Here is a 22,166-nt window from a genome sequence, read left to right on the forward strand (position 1 = left end):
CTTAGTTATATCCAAAGAGCTTCCATATGATCCAGCAATTCCACTCCTAGGTATTTACCCAAAGGACACAGAAACAGTAATTCCAAAGGGCACCTGCACCCCTATGTTTATAGCAGCACTATTTACAATAGCTAAGATATAGAAACAACCCAAATGCCCCAAAATAGATGACTGGATCAAGAAGATGTGGTACATATACACCATGGAATATTACTCAGCAATCAAAAAAGATAAACACATGCAGTTTGCAGCACCATGGATGGAGCTAGAAGGGATCATGCTCAGCGAAGTAAGTCAGAAAGAAAAAGAAAAATACCGGATGGTCTCACTCATAGCAGGAATTTAGAAAACCTAAATAAGAGACCAGGAAAGACTAATCAATACAAACTAATAATCAAAATCAACAAGCAACTATAAACTAGAGACACACTACAGGAGTGGTGGGGATTAGGGATTGGCGGGGAGAGGAAGAACTAGAGTCAAAATAAGGGGGGGGGTGTAATTATATAGGGAATATGACCAAAATAAAAATGCATACATCGTACAAAGATGAAAAATGATGTAAGAATTATATAAAATAAAATATTAAAAAAACAGTTTTCCCAGCACCTTTTATTAAAGAGACTATCATTGTTTTTTTTTTAATTTTTAATATTTTATATAAGTTGAGCATACAAAGAAATACATGAGGCCTCATGAGATTGCTGATTGTGGAATGAATAATAAATAAAATGTGAACAGGTGAAGTGTCAGATGTATGGAGGGGAAAGTGTGTAAATGGCCTGCTACTTTGCATTTCTTCCTAATTCAGTGTTCAGGATCCTCTATTGCTGTCTCCAAATAGAACATGGTGAGCATTTAGTAAACCCTAGCAAACACGTTGAGGGCCATTGTAAAACACAGCTTTTACAAACATCAGCCGCTGGACCTGCTACACCATCCTAGGAGTAATGGTCACACCACCCACGACCAGCCCCCAGGCCCCTGTGCCTTTTGATATCATTTTAGGGTGGGAAAGGTCTTTCTGCAAAGCTGTTAATTTATTTGTGGCCAAGAAGAAAAACAATCACCTCAGCCTTTGCACTATTTCAAAACCTAATTCAAACCTCTCTGCGACTGAAAATAGCCACAACTAAAGCATAACTAATCCTCCGGGCGGAGGGACGTGTCAGAAGAGGTCCTGAGCGAAGGTTTGCCTCAGTTGATCAAGGTTTTAGAAATCCGGGAACTCGCGCCAGCTAAGGCTGGGCTGCCCCTCCCACCGCCCTGCCCCTTCCCGGGGAAGTAGGGAACTTCGCGGAGGCCTGGGGGCGCGGTGGATCCTCCCTGAGCCTGGGGGGGTGGGATTCCCCAGGCTGGCCGGCACCCACAAGGGCCGACCGCCCGCGATCCGCAGCCGGAGCGATGGAGTCCTCCTGGCTGGAGACCCGCTGGGCGCGGCCCTTTTACCTGGCGTTCGTGTTCTGCCTGGCCCTGGCGCTGCTGCAGGCGATCAAGCTCTACCTGCGGAGGCAGCGGCTGCTGAGAGACCTGCGACCCTTCCCTGCGCCCCCGACCCACTGGTTCTATGGCCACCAGAAGGTAGATGGAAGGGAGGGCCTGAGGAAGACGCTGGAACCCCGCGTCCCTTGCAGCCCTCCCCCTGCTGAAACCTCGCCTGCCTCAGCATCTTTTCCTTAGGCTAGACTTGCTCTCTCGCTACTCTGCGGAGAAGGGGAAACGCCTTGGAAACACTGGAGGGGAAGCTTTGGGGGTTGGGAGGGCGCTGTTTAAAGAGACTGCATCTGGAAAATAAAGGGTGGTTAACTCAGGTCTGCCTCCACCTGCTCCACCAGTCTCCTGCATTTATGTACTGCATCTTTAAAAGGCCTTCCACATTCATTTAAAAAAGAATTGGTATCCTATATACTTCTCGTTAATTGCAGGAGATATTAAAATTGAACACAGAGACAATTAACTTCTGTACCTTCTGGCCTGTACCCCAGCTCTTGTATGCGTAAATAAATAAATCTCTTTTAAAAACACCCTAAAACTTCGTGATTTAAGCTGACAACTACCTATGTTGGTCATGATTCTGTTGGTCAGCATTTGAGCTGGTATAAGTATGAGAGCTCACGGATGTGACTGCTGTCAGCTGGTGGGTTAGGTAAAGGCTGTCTGTCACCTTGGGTGCCTTGGTCTGCCTCCATTTGGTGGATTATTCTTCCATCAGTTAGCTGGCCTTGGGTGTCGGGATTCCAAGAATAGCAAGAGGTCAAGCTTTAATGTGCCAGTATTTTCTTTCTAAGTCTCTGAGTCATATTTGCATTGACCAAAGCAAGTTACATGGCTAAACCCAAGGTCAGCATGGGATAACACTCTCAAAGGGTATAAATGCAGAGAAGCATTAAGTTGAGACCATTTCTGCAGTCAGTTTAGCACATTTCTCCTTATTATAAATCCTGATCTTATTTCATAAAATGCTCTAATGTTTCTAAAGTATTAATAGCATTTTTTCCGTTTGTGTATTAGTTCTGTATTGCTAGCTAATAAATTACCCCGGCAAGTTAAAACAATAAACAGTTATTATCTCACTCTGTCTGTGAGGGTCAATAATTTGAAAGTGGCATTAATTATCAAGGTGATTCTGACTCAGGGTTTTATACAAGGTTGCATGAGGTTGTCTGGGGTGACAGTCACCTCAAGACTCCACTGGGACTAGGGAACCCACTTTCAAGCTCACATGGTTGTTGACATGTCTCAGTTCTTCAATCCTTCATGACCAGAGGTTTTCTTCTTCCCACATGGACCTCTCCATAGGGCTGCTCATAAGTAGGGTAACCAGCTCTACCCAGGTTGCCTGGTTGTCTGCTGGTTTTATTTCCGAAAGTCTTGCATCCTGGAACGCTTTCAGTCCCAGGTAAGTCGGAAGAGTTAGTCACCCTACTCTCCACATGGCAGTTGGCTTCATAGTGATTAGAGAGAGAGAATCTAAGGTGAAAACTGCAATCTTATAACCTAATCTTGGGACTTTTATATGGTCACATCTGCTATATAAATGAAATATACTGAAAAGTCCTTGTCCAATGTGGGAGGAGACTATATTAAGGAAGTGGGGGTTATTGGAGGTGGTTTTGAAGACTGGCTACCACGGTTTGTTTGGCTTTGTTGTTTGTGTTTAAGGCTGCCCGCAAACAGTAGATGGTGTTTGGCTGTCATTTCATCTGCTCTGGTGAGGCACTCCAAATGTTTTATTTATTTATTTATGTATGCATACAAGAGCTCTGGGTGCAGGGATTAAGAGAGTTCACCAGAGACAGAGTGGGGAATAGAAGAGGCAGACTGACTGAATTACACTGCTGAGAGGAGCAGCCAGCAAGTCTGGAGAGGTCTGCTGCGCCATGTGGGTCACCTCCCTGGTCAGGGAGCAAACTCATGCTGCAGAGGCTGTGGATAGCTTCATAGAGCTGAGTCTTAACCCCTTGTTCCACCAGGGAGCCCCCTGGCATAATGTTTTAAAGGATCATTCATGATCCTTTAAATACTTCATTCCTTCTAATTACTGAATAACATTCAATTGTATGGATATACCAGATTTTGTTTATCCATTATCAGTTGATGGGCAGTTAGGTTATTTGCAGTGTTTGGCTCTTTGAACATTTATAGACATGTTATTGTATGGGCATGTTTTTATTTCTCTTGGGAGAATTTCACCTGAAGTGGAATCGCTGGGTTAAACGGCAACTCTATGTTTAACTTTTTTAGGAACTACCAGACTGTTTTATATTCTCACTGGTAGTGTATGAAGTTTCCAGTTTCTCCACTTCCTTACTAACTCTTGATTTTGCCTTTCTTTTTTCAAGTATATAACATTAAAATTTGATATCTGTGCACACTACAGTGTGTTTACCATCAAAAGTCTCCATACACCCCTCTTTGTCCATTTCTCCAACTCCCCCAATCCTTCCCCTCTTGTAACCACAAGTCTGTTCTCTGTAACTATAAGTTTGTTTTGTTTGTTCATTTTTTTAATATTCCATGTGAGTAAAATCATGGTATTTGTCATTATCCATTTGACTTTATTTAACTTAGCATAACACCATCAAACCTCATCTATATTGTCATAAATGGCAAGATTTCATTGTTTTTTGACAGCAATATTATATATATATATATATATATATATATATATATATATATATATATACCACTGGTTCTTCATCCATTCATCTGTCCATCAACACATAGGTGGTGTCCTGTCTTGACCTGTGTAAATAATGCTGAGATGAATATAAGGGTTGAGATTAGTGTTTTCATATTCTTTGGATAAATACCCAGAACTGTGGTAGCTGAATCATCAGGTAGTTCTAATCTTAATCTTTTGAGGCATCTCCATACTGTTTTTTATCATGGTTGCACCAATTTATTTTCCTACCAAAAGATGTTACTAGTGCTCTTTTTCTTAGGAAATGACAAGGTTGCAAGGGTTTTCGGAACTCTGCATGTAATCTCATAGCACCTTTATCAAAAATCTGTTGATTTTAAACATGAAGGTTTATTTATTTCTGGATTCTCCAATATATTGCATTGAGCTACATGTTGACCCTTATATCAATGCTACACTTTCTTTATTGCAGTTACTTCAAGATGGTAAAATGGAGAAGTTTGAGGAGTTTGTTGCAGACTACCCTTGTGCCTTTCCTTGCTGGATTGGGCCCTTCCAGGCATTTTTCTATATCTATGACCCGGACTATGCCAAGATATTTCTGAATAGAACAGGTAAGAAAAGGGATGAATCTCAGGAACCAGATCCCATAGGGTGATACGTACGATCCCAAGGCAGGAATTCTGAAGCAAAGATTAGTGTTGGGCCTTTAAGAGACACTGGAGAAAATGTGGGGTGGTTCCTGCCAGTCTTGATGGAATTCCTGGTGGACCCAGCCTCTTGTTTAGGTCAGTCTCCCCTGGGCTCTTTCAAGTCAGTGCATTGGCACCTCCAGCTGACCAGAGGCTTCTCCTGCCTCTCTTGGTTTTGAAACTTCAGTGTCCGCTCCAGATCCTACTCCTGTGCCTTTCCTGAGCATAAGTCTTCAGGGAAGTTCAAAAGTAGCTCTGGCTCTGTTGGTTCAATATATAAACTGTTACGCAGGCCCACTAACTTGCCAGTCTCACCTGGTTGTGATCCACATCTTGTGTTTGTCTTCTGTGTATTTATAAGCTCTGTTACCTTTTGGGGCCCAAGTTATTTTGGGGCCCAACTCCCCCATCCAATCCTTTTTCAAGGATTCCATGGTGAATTACTTCATAACACAAAATGAAACTATCTAGTTTTTCCTCCATCGACTTTGTAAATTGAAGTCTGATAGTCCAATCTTCCTTTCTTCCCTGTGTCATTGTCTCCATCACTTTTAGTAAAACCTAATAAAACAGGCTTTTCCTGAAAGTCTTCATGTTTCCCAGCACCCTCAACCCTGACCTTTACATGCTCACCTCAAAGGACAGAGCCGTAAAGCACCCCATCAGGTTGATGAGCACCCCTCTGCCTCCGCTGATTTGTACCTCACTCTTTGGTGTCTGCTGGCCTCTGCTCTGAGAGCTCATTGCCAACAAGATGAAAGGATATAACCAGTTGTCCCAACTCCCGTTTGGAAACTTTGTAACCCTCAGGCCATCTCCATTTCTGTTGGAGGAAGTATACACAAGGGAGGAATCTGCCAGCCAACTTCATGGCTGTTCTCTGGTTCCTGAACCACGACCTGAGGTTTCCTGGGGGCCTGCCAATGACTGCAGGGAGTGAGCCCTGGGCTCCCTTTTATTTGCCATTTTTGGTTAGTGTAGGAAATGGTGAGAACCTTACCCAACTTGGATAATTTTCCTCTGATGCTGTCTTTTGTTTCTTCTGTTTGGTTCTGCAGATCCCCAGTCCATGCACCTGCACAAGTTCTCGATGCCTTGTGTTGGTATGTATGGGTGAGAGGAGGGATCCACTCTCCATGCTAGACCATTCCAAAAAAACCTCAAATCTGAATTCAAAACCATGGAGTGTGGTAGAATGTGGTAACTACAAGTTATTTTGGGGAAAGATCCAGAGCAAGCACTTAGGTAAACATAGCTCAGTTTAGGAGGAGCCCTCCTCGTCCATTTCTTTCCTCAAAGTCTTATTCTTAGGCCACCTATGTGTAAAGACATCTCTATCTTTAAAACTGTAGCCTCACCATCTGTATTTTTTATTATGCCCTTTCTCTCGTTTTCTTTTAGCTTTTCCTTTCTTTTTTGAGTTCCTTTATGTAAAATTTTGCTCCAAGGTACAGTTTGGTATTACTCTCTGAGCAGATAAATTAAGCCTTTCAGTTATACAACAGATGTTTATGTTAGACAAGATAGGAATTAAATGAAAGGATCTAGGTTTTGGATTCAGAGCTACATTCATTTGAATCCTCCCCTCTAGTCCCACTAACTAGTTAAGTGTGCTCTTGGGGAAGTCATCTAATCTCTCTCAACCTCCATTTCCTCATCTTTGAAAATGAGGCCCAGAGTCACATCTCTAGGAGTTATAATGGCCGGCATTATGCCAGAGCCCAGCATCACAAGCCCAGCAGGTTGTAGGCATCAGGGGATGAGGGCATTTGCATATTAATAAGTGTAAGATCCTTTAAGAGCTGATCTTTTTGACCTCCCTGGTCACAGAAGATTGTGAGGCATTAGCCTTGATCAGTGTTCCCATTTGCATCAGCTACAGGTGTGGAGCTAGGAGTTGAGAAAGGGCTATCTGGGAACAGAGTGAGTATTCTTGTCTAGTTCCTTGTCAATTTTTGAGTTGATGCTATAGTTTACACATGGTTTTGGAGTAGAGAGGAGATGAGTATTTGTTGTGTTTCTGTTACAGGGCAACCACGATGTAAAACGGGTTGCCTGACTGTGGGTCCTCATCTGCACGCTTAAAAGGGACTTATTATTACTAACTGCAGGCACACACAAAAGGTTAATAAAAGGTTTATTCACAAAAGAAAGGGAAAATGAAGAAATGAATAACTCAGGGAGAAAAAGAGGGAGATAAACTCATGAATGCATCCTACGTATTCCGCCGACCTGGAATCCCAATGGCACGCTGAGAGCTGGCAATGACCCAAGAGCCGTGAGGACAAGAGTGAGTCCCCCAAGGCTCACGTGTCTGTTTTATACCAAACCTGGGAGCTTACCTCTGCCCTCAGGTCCCAGCAACCCTCCTTTTGGTGATGATGGGATTTGTAGTTCCCAGTGTCTTGATTGGTTTGGTCTGGAGTGGGGGTGCAGTCCACAAAGCCTGTATGGAATTAGCTCAGGACATCCTTTTCCCCTCACAGTTCTACTGTGAGCTAGAGACCAGGCTCGTTATCTTGTGTCTATACCTTCATTTAATCTGCACAGTAACAAAGTGAAGTGGATATTTATCATTACCCTTTATCACTGAGAAACCAAACCTCAGGAAGGTTAAGTGACTTGCTCAGTTACCACACAGGTAATAACTGATGATTTTAGGATTAGATTCTTATTAGGCTTTAAAGCTTGATCTTGATCTTTCTCAGCAAGCTAAATATATGCACCCCAGATGTAAACATACGAGCACTAATCCAATACTCCACTATGTCGTGACTACCTGCGTGTGTTATCTGTGTTACCGCCTTCCTCATATCATTTAATAAAATGGCATGAGATTTTCTTCCTTTTATTTCTCAAGGAAAAGGACTGGTGAATCTAGATGGACCAAAGTGGTTCCAGCGCCGTCATCTGCTAACTCCCGGATTCAGTTTTAGCATCTTGAAGTCTTATGTTGAGGTGATGGCCCATTCTGTGAACACGATGCTGGTAAGTGAAGGCACAAAAGTGCTTTGGTATGTTGCAAAATGCTTCCAACAGAGAATACATTAGACATATGTTTGGTGGGTAGTGAAAAATCAAAGGTGGATGATTTCTAAAAATTAACCTACCGAGTAACAGGTATCTATGTAAGCCTTTGCTATGGTTCTCTGGGTGATTAAAAAAAAAATAAACAGATGTAGATATGCTTGTCTGTTTCAGATATATTTTGAGATCCTGTGACAGTAAGCCAGATACCAAGTAGTAAGATTCAAGATGTAAGTGCAAGGTGATGAGTGTGGAAACCAGAAGCAGCTGTAATAGCTTCAGATAGAGAAAACTCAAATTTATTATAAAATATGAGGTAGACATGAATCTGTGGATGATATGAGTGAGTTTTGTGCAGAGTGAGTTAGCATGAACAGGGTCTGGAGGTTGGAATGGACTTGCTTGATGGCTATTGTTGGGGCACAATCCAGGTGCTTCTGATATGTAATCTGAACCCAGCCTCCACATGCTGAGGGCAAGGAGAGCCTGGAAAAAGAAGCAAAGGCAAACTACTCCAGACGGGTCGGTAGCAGTTTCAATGAGCAAGGGAATTGAAATGGCTTTCGCTTAGGTGGCCATAAGATGAGAGAGTTGTCCACCCCACCCAATCTCAGAAGTTTTATGAAGGCTTTAACTGTTCAGTCAGGTATGCAGTCCACTTAGTCTCAGCAGCACACGATATATTCCACATTTTCTCAAGGCTCTATCTTTGGAATGACTTGGAAATGCACATTCCAAGGGGTGAGGGATAAGAAGCCTTTCCAGGTCCAGCTCTTGGAGCTAACAAGTGGTCATACTCTTTTGCTTGCCTCCCCTAGCACTCCAGCCTCATGACCAGCTCTTCCAACCTCACACCCCACCCCGCCTTCTGCAGTGTGCCTGAGCTGTCAGAAAGGGGTTTCACTAGCATGGAGGTGGCTCATTTGGTGGCTGTCTGGCTGCACTAGAGGCAGATGCCACGGCAACAATATAGAGACATGCAAAAGAAAACAGGTTAAGATGATAATCCCTAAAAATCAGTAACAGCTTCTTCCACCAAAGACCTCATGATCTGAATCATTGACTTACTATCTCCCTTAGGCACACTAGCTGCTTCAGTATTCTATTTTTTCTTTCTACCAAACCCTGCTGCTTGTGGGTTCTAAGGGAGATGGAGCCTCCATTTATGTTCTTTTGCCCAGTCTTATACATCATGACCTTTAGGATGTGACCCCTCGATCACTGTCTCTTCAGTCAGGGCATCTCTTGGTGACAGTTAGCTTCTTTAATTCCCCTGTGGTGACAGTATGGTTTGCATGGTAAAAGGGGGAAGCTTGAACTAAGCCAATACAATCAATCTTCCTACCCCTTACAGGTTGGGGCTCTGGTGCATGGCCCCAGGCTCCTTAGGCAGTTCTCTTGGATGTTGTTTAGAATACACAGGACATGCTATCACTGCATTAACTACATGACTTTATCTCAAGAGCAAAAATCTTGCATCCTTGGCATATGCCACTGCTCCTGGGCACTGTGGTAGCCACTCTTCCTATGCCCCTGATCTGCTGTCCCTACTGAAGCCCCGGTTGCTAGGACTTGTTCCTGAAAAGGGCATCAGTTTCTCAGTTGCCAGGGAGCATAATTGCCTATGGAGACAACTCCTACAGGCAAATCCAGATGTCTCTCCACAAGCATGACTCATCATAGTTATCCCTCAGTATCTCATTGTTTGAACAATAGGTTTAATCTCTGTAAACAGTCCAACTGTTTGTACAAAGGGTTAATGACCAGGCTTTTTTTTTTTAAGCTTTATTTATTTTTATACAAGAGGTAGGGTACATGCCAGAGGCGCAGGAGGATGAGAGGATTCACCAGAGATAGAGCAGGAAGCAGAACAGGCAGACCACTGAAATACACTACTGAGGGGAGCAGCAGGACAGGAGAGGTCTGCTGCGCCATGTGGGATTCTCTCCAGCCAGCCGGGATCGAACCCACACTGTAGAGCCTGTGGACAGCTTCACAGCCGTGCGCTCAACCCGCTGCACCACTGGGGAGGCCTCTTGTTTTTATTATTAAATTAATTTATTTAATTTCTTGCAGTACAGGCAGAGAGTCAGCTCCTTGCAGCTTCTTAGGAATCTGAAATTTTTTTAAATGTTTCAAGTTTAGTTTAAGAGTTAACTATAGGTTATGGTGGTTGGAAGTAATGAAAAGGGACTAAATTTCAGGACTAAAGATGAATAAAGTCCTGGGAAACCCTTTACACATCAGGGATTGTATGTTTTATTGGAACTCTGATCTGATTTATTATGGAGTTATTGAGAAGACAAAGATACTTAGCCATTTACTGCTTCCAGCTGGTGCATTTGTTTTCCCTTCATGTGAAGTAAGCACTTGGCTTATTTACATATATGACCTTCAACTTCTTCTAAGTCAGAATTGTGTCCTTTATATCTTAAAGGCTCAGGGAGGAGCCTCCAATTTGATGATAGTGATGTTGTTGATCTTGCCCCTTTGTGCAGGATAAGTGGGAGAAGATGTGCAGCACTCAGGACACAGCTGTGGAGGTATCTGAGCACATCAGCTTGTTGACCCTGGACATACTCATGAAATGTGCTTTGAGCTGGGAGACCAACTGCCAGATAAACAGGTCAGTGACAGGAGGGCAAAAAAGAAGATACTATTTACCATTAAGTCATTTATTGACATAGCTCCCCCACTTTCTCTTCTAGTACCCAAGATTTGTATGTAAAAGCGATGGTTGAAGTCAGCAAAATCATCTTTAATGACTTGTATCGTTTCTTCCATCACCAAGACGTAATTTTCAAGTTCAGCCCCGAGGACCACCACTTACAGGAGATAAGCAACGCACTGCATCAGTGCACAGGTATTTCTTGGGTTCGAGTGGCCCAAGTCTATACACTCATCACTGTACTGTGTCTCCTAGAGCAATAGACCTCTATGTGAAAAGAAGAAGTTTTCTTGCTCTTTCCTGTAGCTTTTGTATGGACACTGCTTAAATGAAATACATTTACTATGTCCACAGTAGTAGTCCTGTCAGAGGTTTTCTGTATATCATCAAGTTTTTATCATGCACTGCCGCGGACCAGCACAGCGATGGACGATGAGGCCGTCTCAGGGTTGAGAGATTGCGCAGGGTGGTCAGGGATTCGATGAATAAATGACACACAGACACATTTCAAGAGAGTGAAAATCTGAGTGCGTCTTTATTAAGCTAGTGGTCAGTATATATATGTTTTTCTAAAAGCATAGGAACAGTGAACATTAAAGAGATCAGTTTGCTCATAGATTTAGCTTAATTGACAGGGCAGTGATTTATGTCAGAAGTTACATCTGGACCTAGCCTCATTCCTAATTGGTCAGGCTATAAATTCTTTCTACTGTTCTATCATAATTAATTGTCATGGGTGAATTTATTTTATAATGCAGTTAATATCAAAGGTACTAAAGTTAAGCACATACTAACAATTCTATTATAACACAGTGTTTAGTAATGTTTCATTTGCATTAACCTAATTATTAAATTAGGTATGTTTTTTTAATTAGCAATCAATGACCAGAAAAAGGAAAGATTTTAGAAAGACAGTTGTAGCAGAATAAAGTTTGTGGGCCTTGAGAAAGCGAGATAAGGTTCCAGGTGGTCAGCATTTCTTTTAATCATCTTTGTGGCAGCTTCTGGTGGTCATTATTTCTTGACAGGCATTCGGCTTCTCTGCATCTTAGGGAGTTTGCTGTTCTCCCCCTGCGCGCATGGTTCCTTGCCCACGCCGGACCTCAGGGACCATGGCAACAGCCATTAGCCCTGAGGGTCACTGCAGGGGGGGGTGCAGCAATGCACAATTATTATTTGTACAAACATACCAGAGTGGACATTTCAGATTTCAAAACATACATGGAATATGACTGTTGAGCAGTAATTCCAAAAAGGTTGGCAAGCCAAAACATTCCTGTGACATTGGTGCCAGTAGGGAAACAGAGTAAACATGGACATAAATTCAAAAGGAGGAGGAAATGAGTTGTTTAACAGGTTTAAAATTTCAGTTATGCAAGAAGAGTAAGTTCAAGAGACCTGCTATATAGAATAGGGCGTACAACTAACAATGTTGTCTTGTACACTTAAAACTTTACTGAGGGTGTAGATCTTAGGGAAAGTGTTGTTATCACCATAAAAAAATTAAAAATAAAAGAAATTGAGTTAAAAATAAAAGAAATTGAGTTCAAAAATAGCTTTAGCAAAACGTAAGCATGTAACTTGAGATAGATTAAGTTTTTAAGCAATTCAACATTACTGAACACCATATCAGAGAGTATTTATTAAGCAGTTAATTAATCCTTCCTCGGCTCTACCACTTCTTAGCAGTGTGACTTTGGGCAAGTCACTTGCTGCTTTGTGTCAGTGTCATCTGTAAAATGGGGAATAAAAAACCTATTTCATAGGTTTGTGGTGATGATTAAATATGTTAATATATGTAAAGGGCTTAGGACCGCACCTGTACTGAATAAGTGCAAACTTGCCCCCAGGATATTAACAAGACATCCAGAATGCACACTCACATACATATATACATGCATGAACATAGGTAATGCACCTACGTCTGCATTACCTATGCCTTAATTATATTGCCTCTCTAGTTATAAAGTATGTTTTTGGTCTTTTGTGTTTGTCATCGGAGCTTTGAGCAAAGTTAGGCATCTGATGGGAAAATAAACATCTGCAAAAATTCAATGTGCTTGATAGAATGTACCCACTCTGACCTCAGGAAACTGGGCAAAATTTGATATTATCTGTGGGCTATGGCTTATTCTGTAATTTGTATTATTTTGATTGACTTGGCTGTCGCTTGGTAATGGGGAATTATTATTCTACCTCAGAAAAAGTAATTCAGGATAGAAAGAAGTCCCTCGTGGGTGAGGAGGAGCAGGATAACGCTCAGAAGAGAAATTACCAGGATTTTCTGGACATCCTCCTTTCTGCCCAGGTAGATGTCTCAAATTTTTTTTTTTTAAAGATTTATTTATTTATTTATTTATTTATACAAGCACTGGGTACAGTCAGAAGCGCGGGAGGGTGAGAGAATTCACCAGAGCCAGAGCGGGGAGCAGAGCAGGCAGAAGGACCGAAGTACACTGCTGAGGGGAGCAGCGGGCGGCAGGAGAGGTCTGCGCGCCATGTGGGACCCTCCTCCGGTGGCCGGGGAGCAGCCAGGGATCGAACCAGCGCTGCAGAGGCTGCGGGCAGCTTCACAACACAGCGCTCAACCGCTGTGCCACCAGGGAGGCCCCGATGTCTCAAATTTTTGAGCCTGTTCATTTATCTAGATAATTATGTGGATGAGCGTTGAGAAGGGGAGGCAAAAGCAAAGTAGGTCAGCTAAATTTAATCAGTGTTGAACTGAAGGGTTGCCTCCATGCAGTTTGAGGTAAAGATGGAATTCTGCAACTCTCATTAAAGGGAGTCTGTAAGAATAATTTTTCACTGATTTAACAGGATTTGGTGATTATCATAAAGATAATTTATAACCATTATTGGGTTCATGGAAACACAAGAAAATGGGTCGCCAAGAAAGCTGGTAAAATGCTGAGGAAGAGGTGCTAGAAAATCTCATAGGATATTTGCAGGGATTCTTGCAAGGCCTGTTCCCTATTTTAGCCTTTCTTCTTCATACTCTGGGCAAGTGTGGTTCATCTATATAGTCTTTGAACTGCATTAAAATTGGAATTCTCCTGTGAAACTCTAATTCTTCCCTAAAAATTATTTGATTGTGGTCCCAATCATCTACAAACTGACATTGCATAAAAATGTCTCTACTGTACTTTCTAGGCTGAAAGTGGTGATAGCTTCTCAGATTCTGACCTGCAGTCCGAGGTGAACACGTTCGTGTTAGCAGGACACAACAGTTCGGCCGGGGCCATCTCCTGCCTGCTCTACCACCTGGCTCTGCACCCTGAGCATCAGGAGAGATGCCGGGAAGAGATCAGGGCCATCCTGGGGGATGGGGCTTCCATCACCTGGTGAGATCTGAATCCCAAAACATTTTGTCTTCTTTCTCCTGGTATTTTGCTCTCTTTGTTCCCTGGTACCTTGGTGACTATGGTGCTTCAAGACGTGTGTATGTGGAAGCTAAGGAGGCAGGCTACTATTCTGCTCTTTTTCTCAAGGGCCTAAAATTATCTCTTTGGCAAAAGAAGTTCACTCATACATCTGTTTCACTGTTTTCCTAATGAGTGGTATGCAAAGTGTCCTATTTCTTTCTTTCACCAAGTCTCTGGTGCATGGGAGATGGGGATTTGATCCTGAATTTGCATTTAGAGCTTGAGTGATAGGGTTCAAATGGGGCTCCTCTTCTGAGAGACTGCTTGAGCCTCTGTGTTATGTAGCCCTCATTGGAGACATCGTCATCGATGCTTTTGTCACAAATTTCACTCCTTGGAGTTAGCTTTGGACTTTGAACATCGTACTAAATGATACACACTTAACTAAGTTAATGAACATGGACTGAGGACATTATTAGTACTGAGACAGTAAAACAAAGTGCCGGATTTGGTATGAGTCCTGTCTCTAATGAACTCACACTCTAGTACAGGAGACCGAGTGCCCAGTGAGCCCCTACAGATAACTGCAGTATAAGATGGGAAGGTGACAAGAGGGCTTCCATGAGGACTTAGAAATCAGACACCTACCCTGGTGTTTCCCTTCCAGAGGGACTTTCTGAGAAAACTGGCACTTACCCTGACAATTAATTTGCCAGGTGGAAACCTCAACCCCATTTTGCTAGACTTTGAGCACATCTTGAAGTTAATGAAGCTCAGGTTGTGGATTTGCCCTTCAGATATACTGTTTGCAAAGAAAACATAGGTCCCTGGCATACGCTGCTCTTTCCCCCGACGAGATATTTCCCATGGCGTTGCTTTGCTGATTAAAGGGGCAGAAAGAGAAGTGCTAAGGGCAGTCCAGCCTCATGACTAGAGGAAAACACCATATTTGAGATGGAAATTGAAGCAGCTCTAATTTGTTCATTTAGAACATTTGTAAAGGAAAATTTGAATTTACATGTAGTAGAAATCTCACTTTTTATAAGTAAAATAGTCATTTCCCTACCAAAAGTCCTAATCTCTATAGCAGAAAGGCAGTGCTGGTGATTTTTTATTCATTTGCTGAATTGGAAATATTTTATACCACCTCCTGACATGAACTAAATATTTCAACCTTGATTCAGATAGATACACATATAACTCAAATATTGACCTTTCTTTCTCTTTCTCTCTCTCTGTTTCTCTCTCTCTCTCTCTCTCTCTCTCTCTCTCTCTCTCTCTGTCTTTTGGCCTATATGAAATGTGAAAACAAAGAAAATCTTTACCAGGTGAGAAAGCAAAGTCCAGAGGATCTTTTAACTATCATTTATTTTAATAAGATAAATTACAATATTACTACAGAAACTCAAATATATTTGTATACTACAATATAGCCTAATAGTTACTTTAATGAAATTTACACATAGCATTCTGGGAATTTATAATTCTTTTAGATAGATAATAAAACCACATTGCAAAGAGCATTTTCTAGAAAAACTGGAAAGTTTTCCAGTGTTACTACTTGGCTCCTTATCAGCCTATTTCTGCATTTGATTAAAATTATTCTTTTCCTTTTATACCAGGGCTGGCATTGTTTTTCTTAAATATGCAAAGTGCCAAGCCGAGCAGAATTATTCTTTCTATACTGGGTTTGAGCAGGAAACAGTGCAAAAGTAAAATTTCATTTTACCAAATAGCCAACACCTGCATTCAAAATAATAATCAGAAGAGAAAACAGAAATATAATAAAGCAAATAGACTAAGATATGCAGTCAATTTATATCTAGAATACAAATAAACTCTTCTCCTGCTACTTCAAACTTACTCTAATGGACAAATTCTCTTCATCTTTGGACTGAACTCTTAAGTAAATCTCATAGAGTCCCCATCCATTTCAATCACAAGAATAATCTCGTTTGTGCAATTAAACTGTCAGCTCCAGTATAATAATAAGAACATCAAATAAATCTTGTCCTCTTGGAACATCTCCCTCCATCACAGCTCAATAACTCTTTGGGTCTGGAAGCCAGTGGTGGGTGAGAAGGTTGTGTTTGGCTGCATATTGACCTGCTCCTCCCTTACCCAGTAGCTGCTGTTTCTGATCCTTCCAGAACTGTTCCCCAGAGGAAGTAAAGAAGAAAGGGGCAGATTTGCAAATCTGATCTTGCTTATGAGCTTGGCTATTGAGTGCCTCCTTTTACTCTCACAGAGTGCATTCTGTGGTCTTGGAGATTCCCTCACTGGTGATACATGGGGGAGGGCAATTCTTGGTCTTAATCAGAGTTCCTTTCAGGCGGGTTCTGGAGAGCTCCCTCTTCCTGGTTCACTGGCCCACAGGACACACTTGGACATTCTTGCCTTGTACGTGTTGCTGAGTCACAGCCTCTCCTATCCATCCTGTGTTCCCCAAATTCGAGGGGGCACGTGTCAGATCATCCCAGTGGTCCTCTGAAGCCCCCTTTTACTTAAGATGTGGGGGTGCCCTCCTCCATTCTCCATGGTACCCCACATTCCTACAATTCTCTCTTAAGGATTTTTTTTTTTCCTCTCAAAACTCTTAAACCTCCTCTCTTCAGTCCTTAGCCTTTCCTTATAATACACTCAATTTATATCATTAGCTAAATGTAGCAAAACTGGTTTTCAGAAACCTCCTGAACAACCTTTACAAGTAGTAGAACATCCCACGGTATGAGGATATTTATACTTGTTTGGTCCCTTTTCTTATGGGACCTCAGCTGATCCGGAGGCAGTTGGAGTCCCATTGCAACATTCTCTGACCTAAGCCAGTTGGCAAAAAGCTTAACCTGATGCTGATATTTCCTGGGAACAAACATCAAATGGGAAAAATACATCAACAATTACAGACTAGCTATGGAATCTCACTTCCCTTCTCTGCCCCGCTTGGTCTCACAGGGAACAGCTGAGTGAGATGTCTTACACCACAATGTGCATCAAGGAGTCGCTCCGATTGGCCCCTCCCATCCCATCCATTTCCAGAGAACTCAGCAAGCCCATGACCTTCCCTGATGGACGCTCCTTGCCTGCAGGTCTTTGCAATCTTTTCCTAACCAGTTCCTATAGCCTGGGATCCTGGGAACCACAGTGACAAAGACTGGCAGGCTTCTCATCTCTTGGAGAATTAAGAAGACAATCTTAAGGATTGTGCAGCTATTCAGAGCTCAGTAGCAATGAGCAGATCAGATGTGGATTTCAGAGACTTTCCCAAAGGCCCATAACCATTTGAGCAAAGCTATGCCCAGAACCCATGTCTCCAGAATCCTAACCCAGGGTTTCTTCTACTGTAGGACATTCTTGCTAAGATAATCCTTGTTTGGCTGGTTTTGAGCCCCACATGAGACATCATGCGAGATAAACACCATTCTCTAGAAGACCCAAAAGGGGTCTTTGGCTTCATCATTGTTGTAGCACCCTTAAAAATATACAAATATACTGAATAGCTTATGTAGAGCCTCCAAACACATTATCTCATATTTTAAAACTGTGGAACATGATCTTAGCAGACACTTAAATGGTGCTTTCCAGTTTAAAAAGCATTCTCCAATGCTTGTGGTATAACCAGAAACCCACTGTGAACCCAAGTGTGCAGTGAGCAGAGCTGGAACTTGCACAGAGGTCCTGCAGCTGGAACCCAGTGTCCTGTAGAACAGCACAGTGTTTTCAGCAGGGGAAGAAGGAGACAGAGGGATCACAGGAGACACCTTCCTTCTCTGCTTGGGTGTTCGGTTAACCCTTGGAACTAGCTAACACCCTCGAAACTAGCTAACAGGGTTACTTGCAGCAAACACCAGCAGCTTATCACTTCCTGTGATTTTGTTAACAGATCCAGAATTAATTTCCCAGAATTATTTCTGGTAACCGAATATTCTTCTAATTCTCCTCTCTTTTTTTTAATTACCAAAGCTCATGGATATTTGCCCAAATTCTCTACCTCCCATATATGACTAGCACCAATAAAACTTGTCATTGGATCCACTTAATGGAATTAGTCCTCTCCTTGTGAACCAAAATTGTCCCCAGGACTTGCTTTATATTCATTAACAGATAAGGAATTTTCAGAGGCAGAACAGAAAGCATAAGCATGGGTTATTTTGCCATGTCAATAGGATTCTTAAGATCGAATCAGGTATTAAATAAATCATTGCTTTGAAAACCGAGGGGCCACCCATGTCTCATCTTCCTGTGAGCATTCACTGCTGGCATCAGCTACTGAACACAGAACATTGCCAGGAGCAGCTCTTGCCCTCCAAGAAGAAAAGTCTTACAGAAGAGCAGTGTAAAAGTAGCCCACAACTTGCTTTTTCTCATGCAATCTTTTATTTTCCTTCCTTTCTTAGGAATAACTGTGGTTCTCAGTATTTGGGGTCTTCACCACAATCCTACCGTTTGGGAACACCCAAAGGTATAACTCTTGCATGTGAATATTTCAGAGATCTAATACTGTGCAGTTCACTTATTGTTATCTATGCATGGAAGCGGCTGTCCAGTTAAAGCAGCTTACACAAAACAAACAAAATAATAACCAAAAGTGTAAATCTTGTCCTCTTCCCCATTTTTACTTTTTCCTTACTTTTTTTTTAATATCTTTACTTTTATTTATTTATTTGTTGAAGATTTATTTATTTATTTATACAAGCACTGGGTACAGTCAGAAGCACGGAAGGTGAGAGAATTCACCAGAGCCAGAAGAGGGAACAGAACAGGCAGAATGACTGAAGTACACTGCTGAGGGGAGCAGCAGGCATGGCAGGAGAGGTCTGCGCACCATGTGGGACCCTCGCCCAGTGGCTGGGGATTGAACTGACACTGCAGAGGCTGCGGGCAGCTTCGCAACCCAGCGCTCAAACACTGCGCCACCAGGGAGGCCCTCAATATCTTTACTTTTAAATGACTAGATTGGCATAATGTCACATAGTCTGCTCTAACTTATCACACTCTGACATCAGCCATTTACCTGGAGAGCCTATCAAGCGCTGCCCTGCATATCTGCATGAGTGTAGACTGCCAACGCAGCCATTAAAGCAACTCACATGCCCCTTTGCTGGTTGTAACAGTCAGGATTCTGGGAGGAAATCAATGACACTCTCTCTTTGGGAGATTTGAGGAGAATTTTATAAAGGAATTATGTACAGAGATATGGGTGGGGTCCAGGAAAAGCAAAATGGTGCAGATCACTGTAGAAGTGCTTGCCACTTCTAGGACTGATGGGACACAGAAGGGGGGTGTTACAGAACCTGGAGAGAGGTTGCTGCTGGGGAAGGTCATCAGACCAAAATAGTGGTCTTCAGGAGAGCATGCGGCCAACCTGATACTGTCTGGAAGAAGGGGCCCAGGAAATACATGTCTCCGACACTCTCTTTACCACACTATAGATCCCCAGTCAATGCTTTTTTCCCCCAAAGAAAAACACATAGAGGTCAGCTTGATTCAATGTTCTTGAAACTTATAGCACTCACAACAAGTATTGATGTTTCCTTTTACTTAAGCTGCTGGGGTTTAAGATCTCTTACATATAACGGGAAGTTGGAAGGCAAGTCTCAGTAGCAATGATCACATAATCACTTTGGTTTGCCTTCTAATCAGTGCATGCTTACCTCCAAAGTGAAAATAGTACCACTGGCTGTTGTATGTCTGCTTTCCCCTTAGTTTGGGTAACTAGTCAAATGGCAAAGCAGACCAGATCTGGAGGTCTAGAGTTACCCTCTCTGGTATGGTGGCCGGAATGACTGCTAAGCATTTGAAAAGTAGCTAGTTGGAATAGATTTGCTAAATATGTAAAGTACACATGGGATTTTGAGTTTTCCCCAGTATAAAAAATATAAAATGGGCCTCCCTGGTGGCGTAGCTGTTGAGCGCTGGGCCCAGTTCGATCCCTGGCTGCCGGCAAGGATCCCACATGGTGCGCAGACCTCTCCTGCTGTGCCCGCTGCTCCCCTCAGCAGTGTCCTGTCTATCTGGCTGTTCTCCTGCTCTGGCCCTGGTGAATTCTCTCATGCTTCTGACTGTACCCAGTGCTTGTATAAATAAATAAATAAATAACTCTTTAAAAAAATAAAATATTTTCTTAACGATTATTTAAATTGATTACCCATTCAATGATAATATACTCTGTAGAATAAACTCTATGATTAAAATTAATATTATCTTCTCAAAATGTGGCTTGCCAGAACATTTGGAATTACGTACATGACTCACAGTCTATTTCTGTTGATCTGTGCTAAGTAAGGACCTTAAGAAATAAGTTCGTGGTGTTTTGGGGATGATGGTGGTGTCACCTCTCGTTTCAGGTCTTTGACCCCTTGAGGTTCTCTCAGAAGAATTCTGATCAAAGGCACCCCCATTCCTTCCTACCGTTCTCAGCTGGACCCAGGTGAAGACAATGTTGGTTATTGAAAATGCATAAAAGTGTTCACTTGGCAACAGCTCACTCCCACTAGCCCCCGTGTTCCATAAATTCTTCCATGGAACCCTGTCTTCTTCCAGGGCCACAAGACACATCTTGAGCACCTGAAGGGGCCAGTTCATCTCACAAATCACAGTGCCATTCTGTATCAGTCCTATAGAGCCAACCCTTGGAAAGTTACCCCATGGTGCAGTCCACCTTCATAGGCTCAGTGCAGTCCACCTTCACTGCAGGAGAGTTTTTTTTTTTTTTAATTTCACCCTTCTTGTGGTATTATTATTTTTAAAGATTTATTGTGAAAGAATCCCACCCCATCTAATCAATTAATACATCTTTTACCTCACGTATTTATCATCTTTCAGTGCATTAGAAAATTTAAGTTCTGATTTCTTAGAAAATTTTCTTTTTTTTTTTAAAGAAAATTTTTCTTTTTACATAGAGTCTCATCAACTATAGTCACTATGTTTTACATTCAGATCGTGGTGGAGAAACAATTCTGTGAACAACTTAGCTGCTACCTTGTTTAGGAGGGGATGGTCTTGGAGCCTCCCAGCTCAGGTCTTGCGGGAAACAGTGTAAATACAAAGTCCAGTGGTGTGTGTGGCATTTAGTGTGACAATGTTGCTTCACTGTGAATATCTTATCAGAGAGAAGAAACATCATTTCTTCAAGTCTTTCCTTCTTTCCCTTGATGTTTGCAGGAACTGCATCGGGCAGCATTTTGCCATGGTTGAGTTAAAGGTGGCCATTGCCTTGATTCTGCTTCACTTCAGGGTGACTCCAGACCCCGCCAGACCTCTTGTCTTCTTGCCCCAGTCTGTCCTCAAACCCCAACAGGGGCTGCATGTGTACCTGAAGAAACTCACCAAATGTTAGAGCCCAAAAAAAATATTCTAGATACTTGCTTTGAATTTAAAGTACAGCTATGGTCTAAGATGAAAAGAATGAAAATATGGTAGAAGGGGTAAGGGTCGGGGAATGGAGGACTCTGTGGAGTTGTACATTATCCAAAAACATTTCCAGGTGACACAGGGTGTTACCTAGCTCTATTTCTTTATTTTTTTTATTTTTTATTATTTTTAAAGATTTATTTTTATTTATACAAGAGCTGGGGTACAGGCCAGAGTTACGGGAAGGTGAGAGGATTCACCAGAGACAGAGCGGGGAGCAGAACAGGCAGTCAGGATGAAAGCACTGCTGAGGGGAGCAGCGGGCTGCTGAAGGGAGTAGTGGGCGAAGACAGGAGAGGTCTTCTTCGCCATGTGGGAGTCTCCCTGGCTGGCCGGGAATCAAACCAGTGCTGTGGAGGCTGCAGACAGCTTCACAGCGCTGCGCTCAACCCGCTGCGCCACCAGGGAGACCCACCTAGCTCTATTTCTATATACCTTTGGGAGACTGTCAGATCTTTTCTGTTTGATTCAGACTATTAATGCAATATATCAATAATTTTTGCTAGGTTACTTTATTGTCTGTTGGTTTTTAAAATGGTTCTCAGAATTATGTAATAAGTGAATATGTGCTTGCTATAAAGATTTCCAACTCTAGAAAAGTCTGCAAAGTAAAAAAATAAAATTCCTGCTTCACATAGCCCATACCTGTCCTAACCAATCCTACTATTTTTTTCCTAAAAACAGAATCATCTGGTGTGCATTCTTTCAGACTTCTATATATTTCATATTCACATGTGTGTGTGTATGTATTTTTGTAGGTGGGATCACATTCATATTGTTCTTGCATTTTTCACTTAATAAAAATACCTCTCATTCCTAGTTATAGGGATTAATACTAAACATTCAGTGTGCTATAGTATGGA

General features: G+C 42.2%; 1 protein-coding gene across 1 annotated transcript; it reads left to right on the forward strand.

Annotated features, from left to right (window-relative positions):
- Positions 1 to 1,404: 1,404 nt before the first annotated feature.
- Positions 1,405 to 21,229, forward strand: CYP4X1 (cytochrome P450 family 4 subfamily X member 1; the record flags this gene model as incomplete). The annotated part of the gene is made up of 12 exons (XM_084242307.1): positions 1,405 to 1,581; positions 4,617 to 4,758; positions 5,895 to 5,939; positions 7,697 to 7,824; positions 10,362 to 10,489; positions 10,572 to 10,726; positions 12,733 to 12,839; positions 13,682 to 13,872; positions 16,846 to 16,979; positions 18,288 to 18,352; positions 20,238 to 20,320; positions 21,055 to 21,229. 12 exons carry the CDS (start codon positions 1,405 to 1,407, stop codon positions 21,227 to 21,229), a joined length of 1,530 nt encoding a protein of 509 aa, XP_084098433.1.
- Positions 21,230 to 22,166: the final 937 nt, after the last annotated feature.

Source organism: Talpa europaea (genome assembly GCF_964194135.1).
Source record: "Talpa europaea genome assembly, chromosome: 9".
Taxonomy (NCBI): domain Eukaryota; kingdom Metazoa; phylum Chordata; class Mammalia; order Eulipotyphla; family Talpidae; genus Talpa; species Talpa europaea.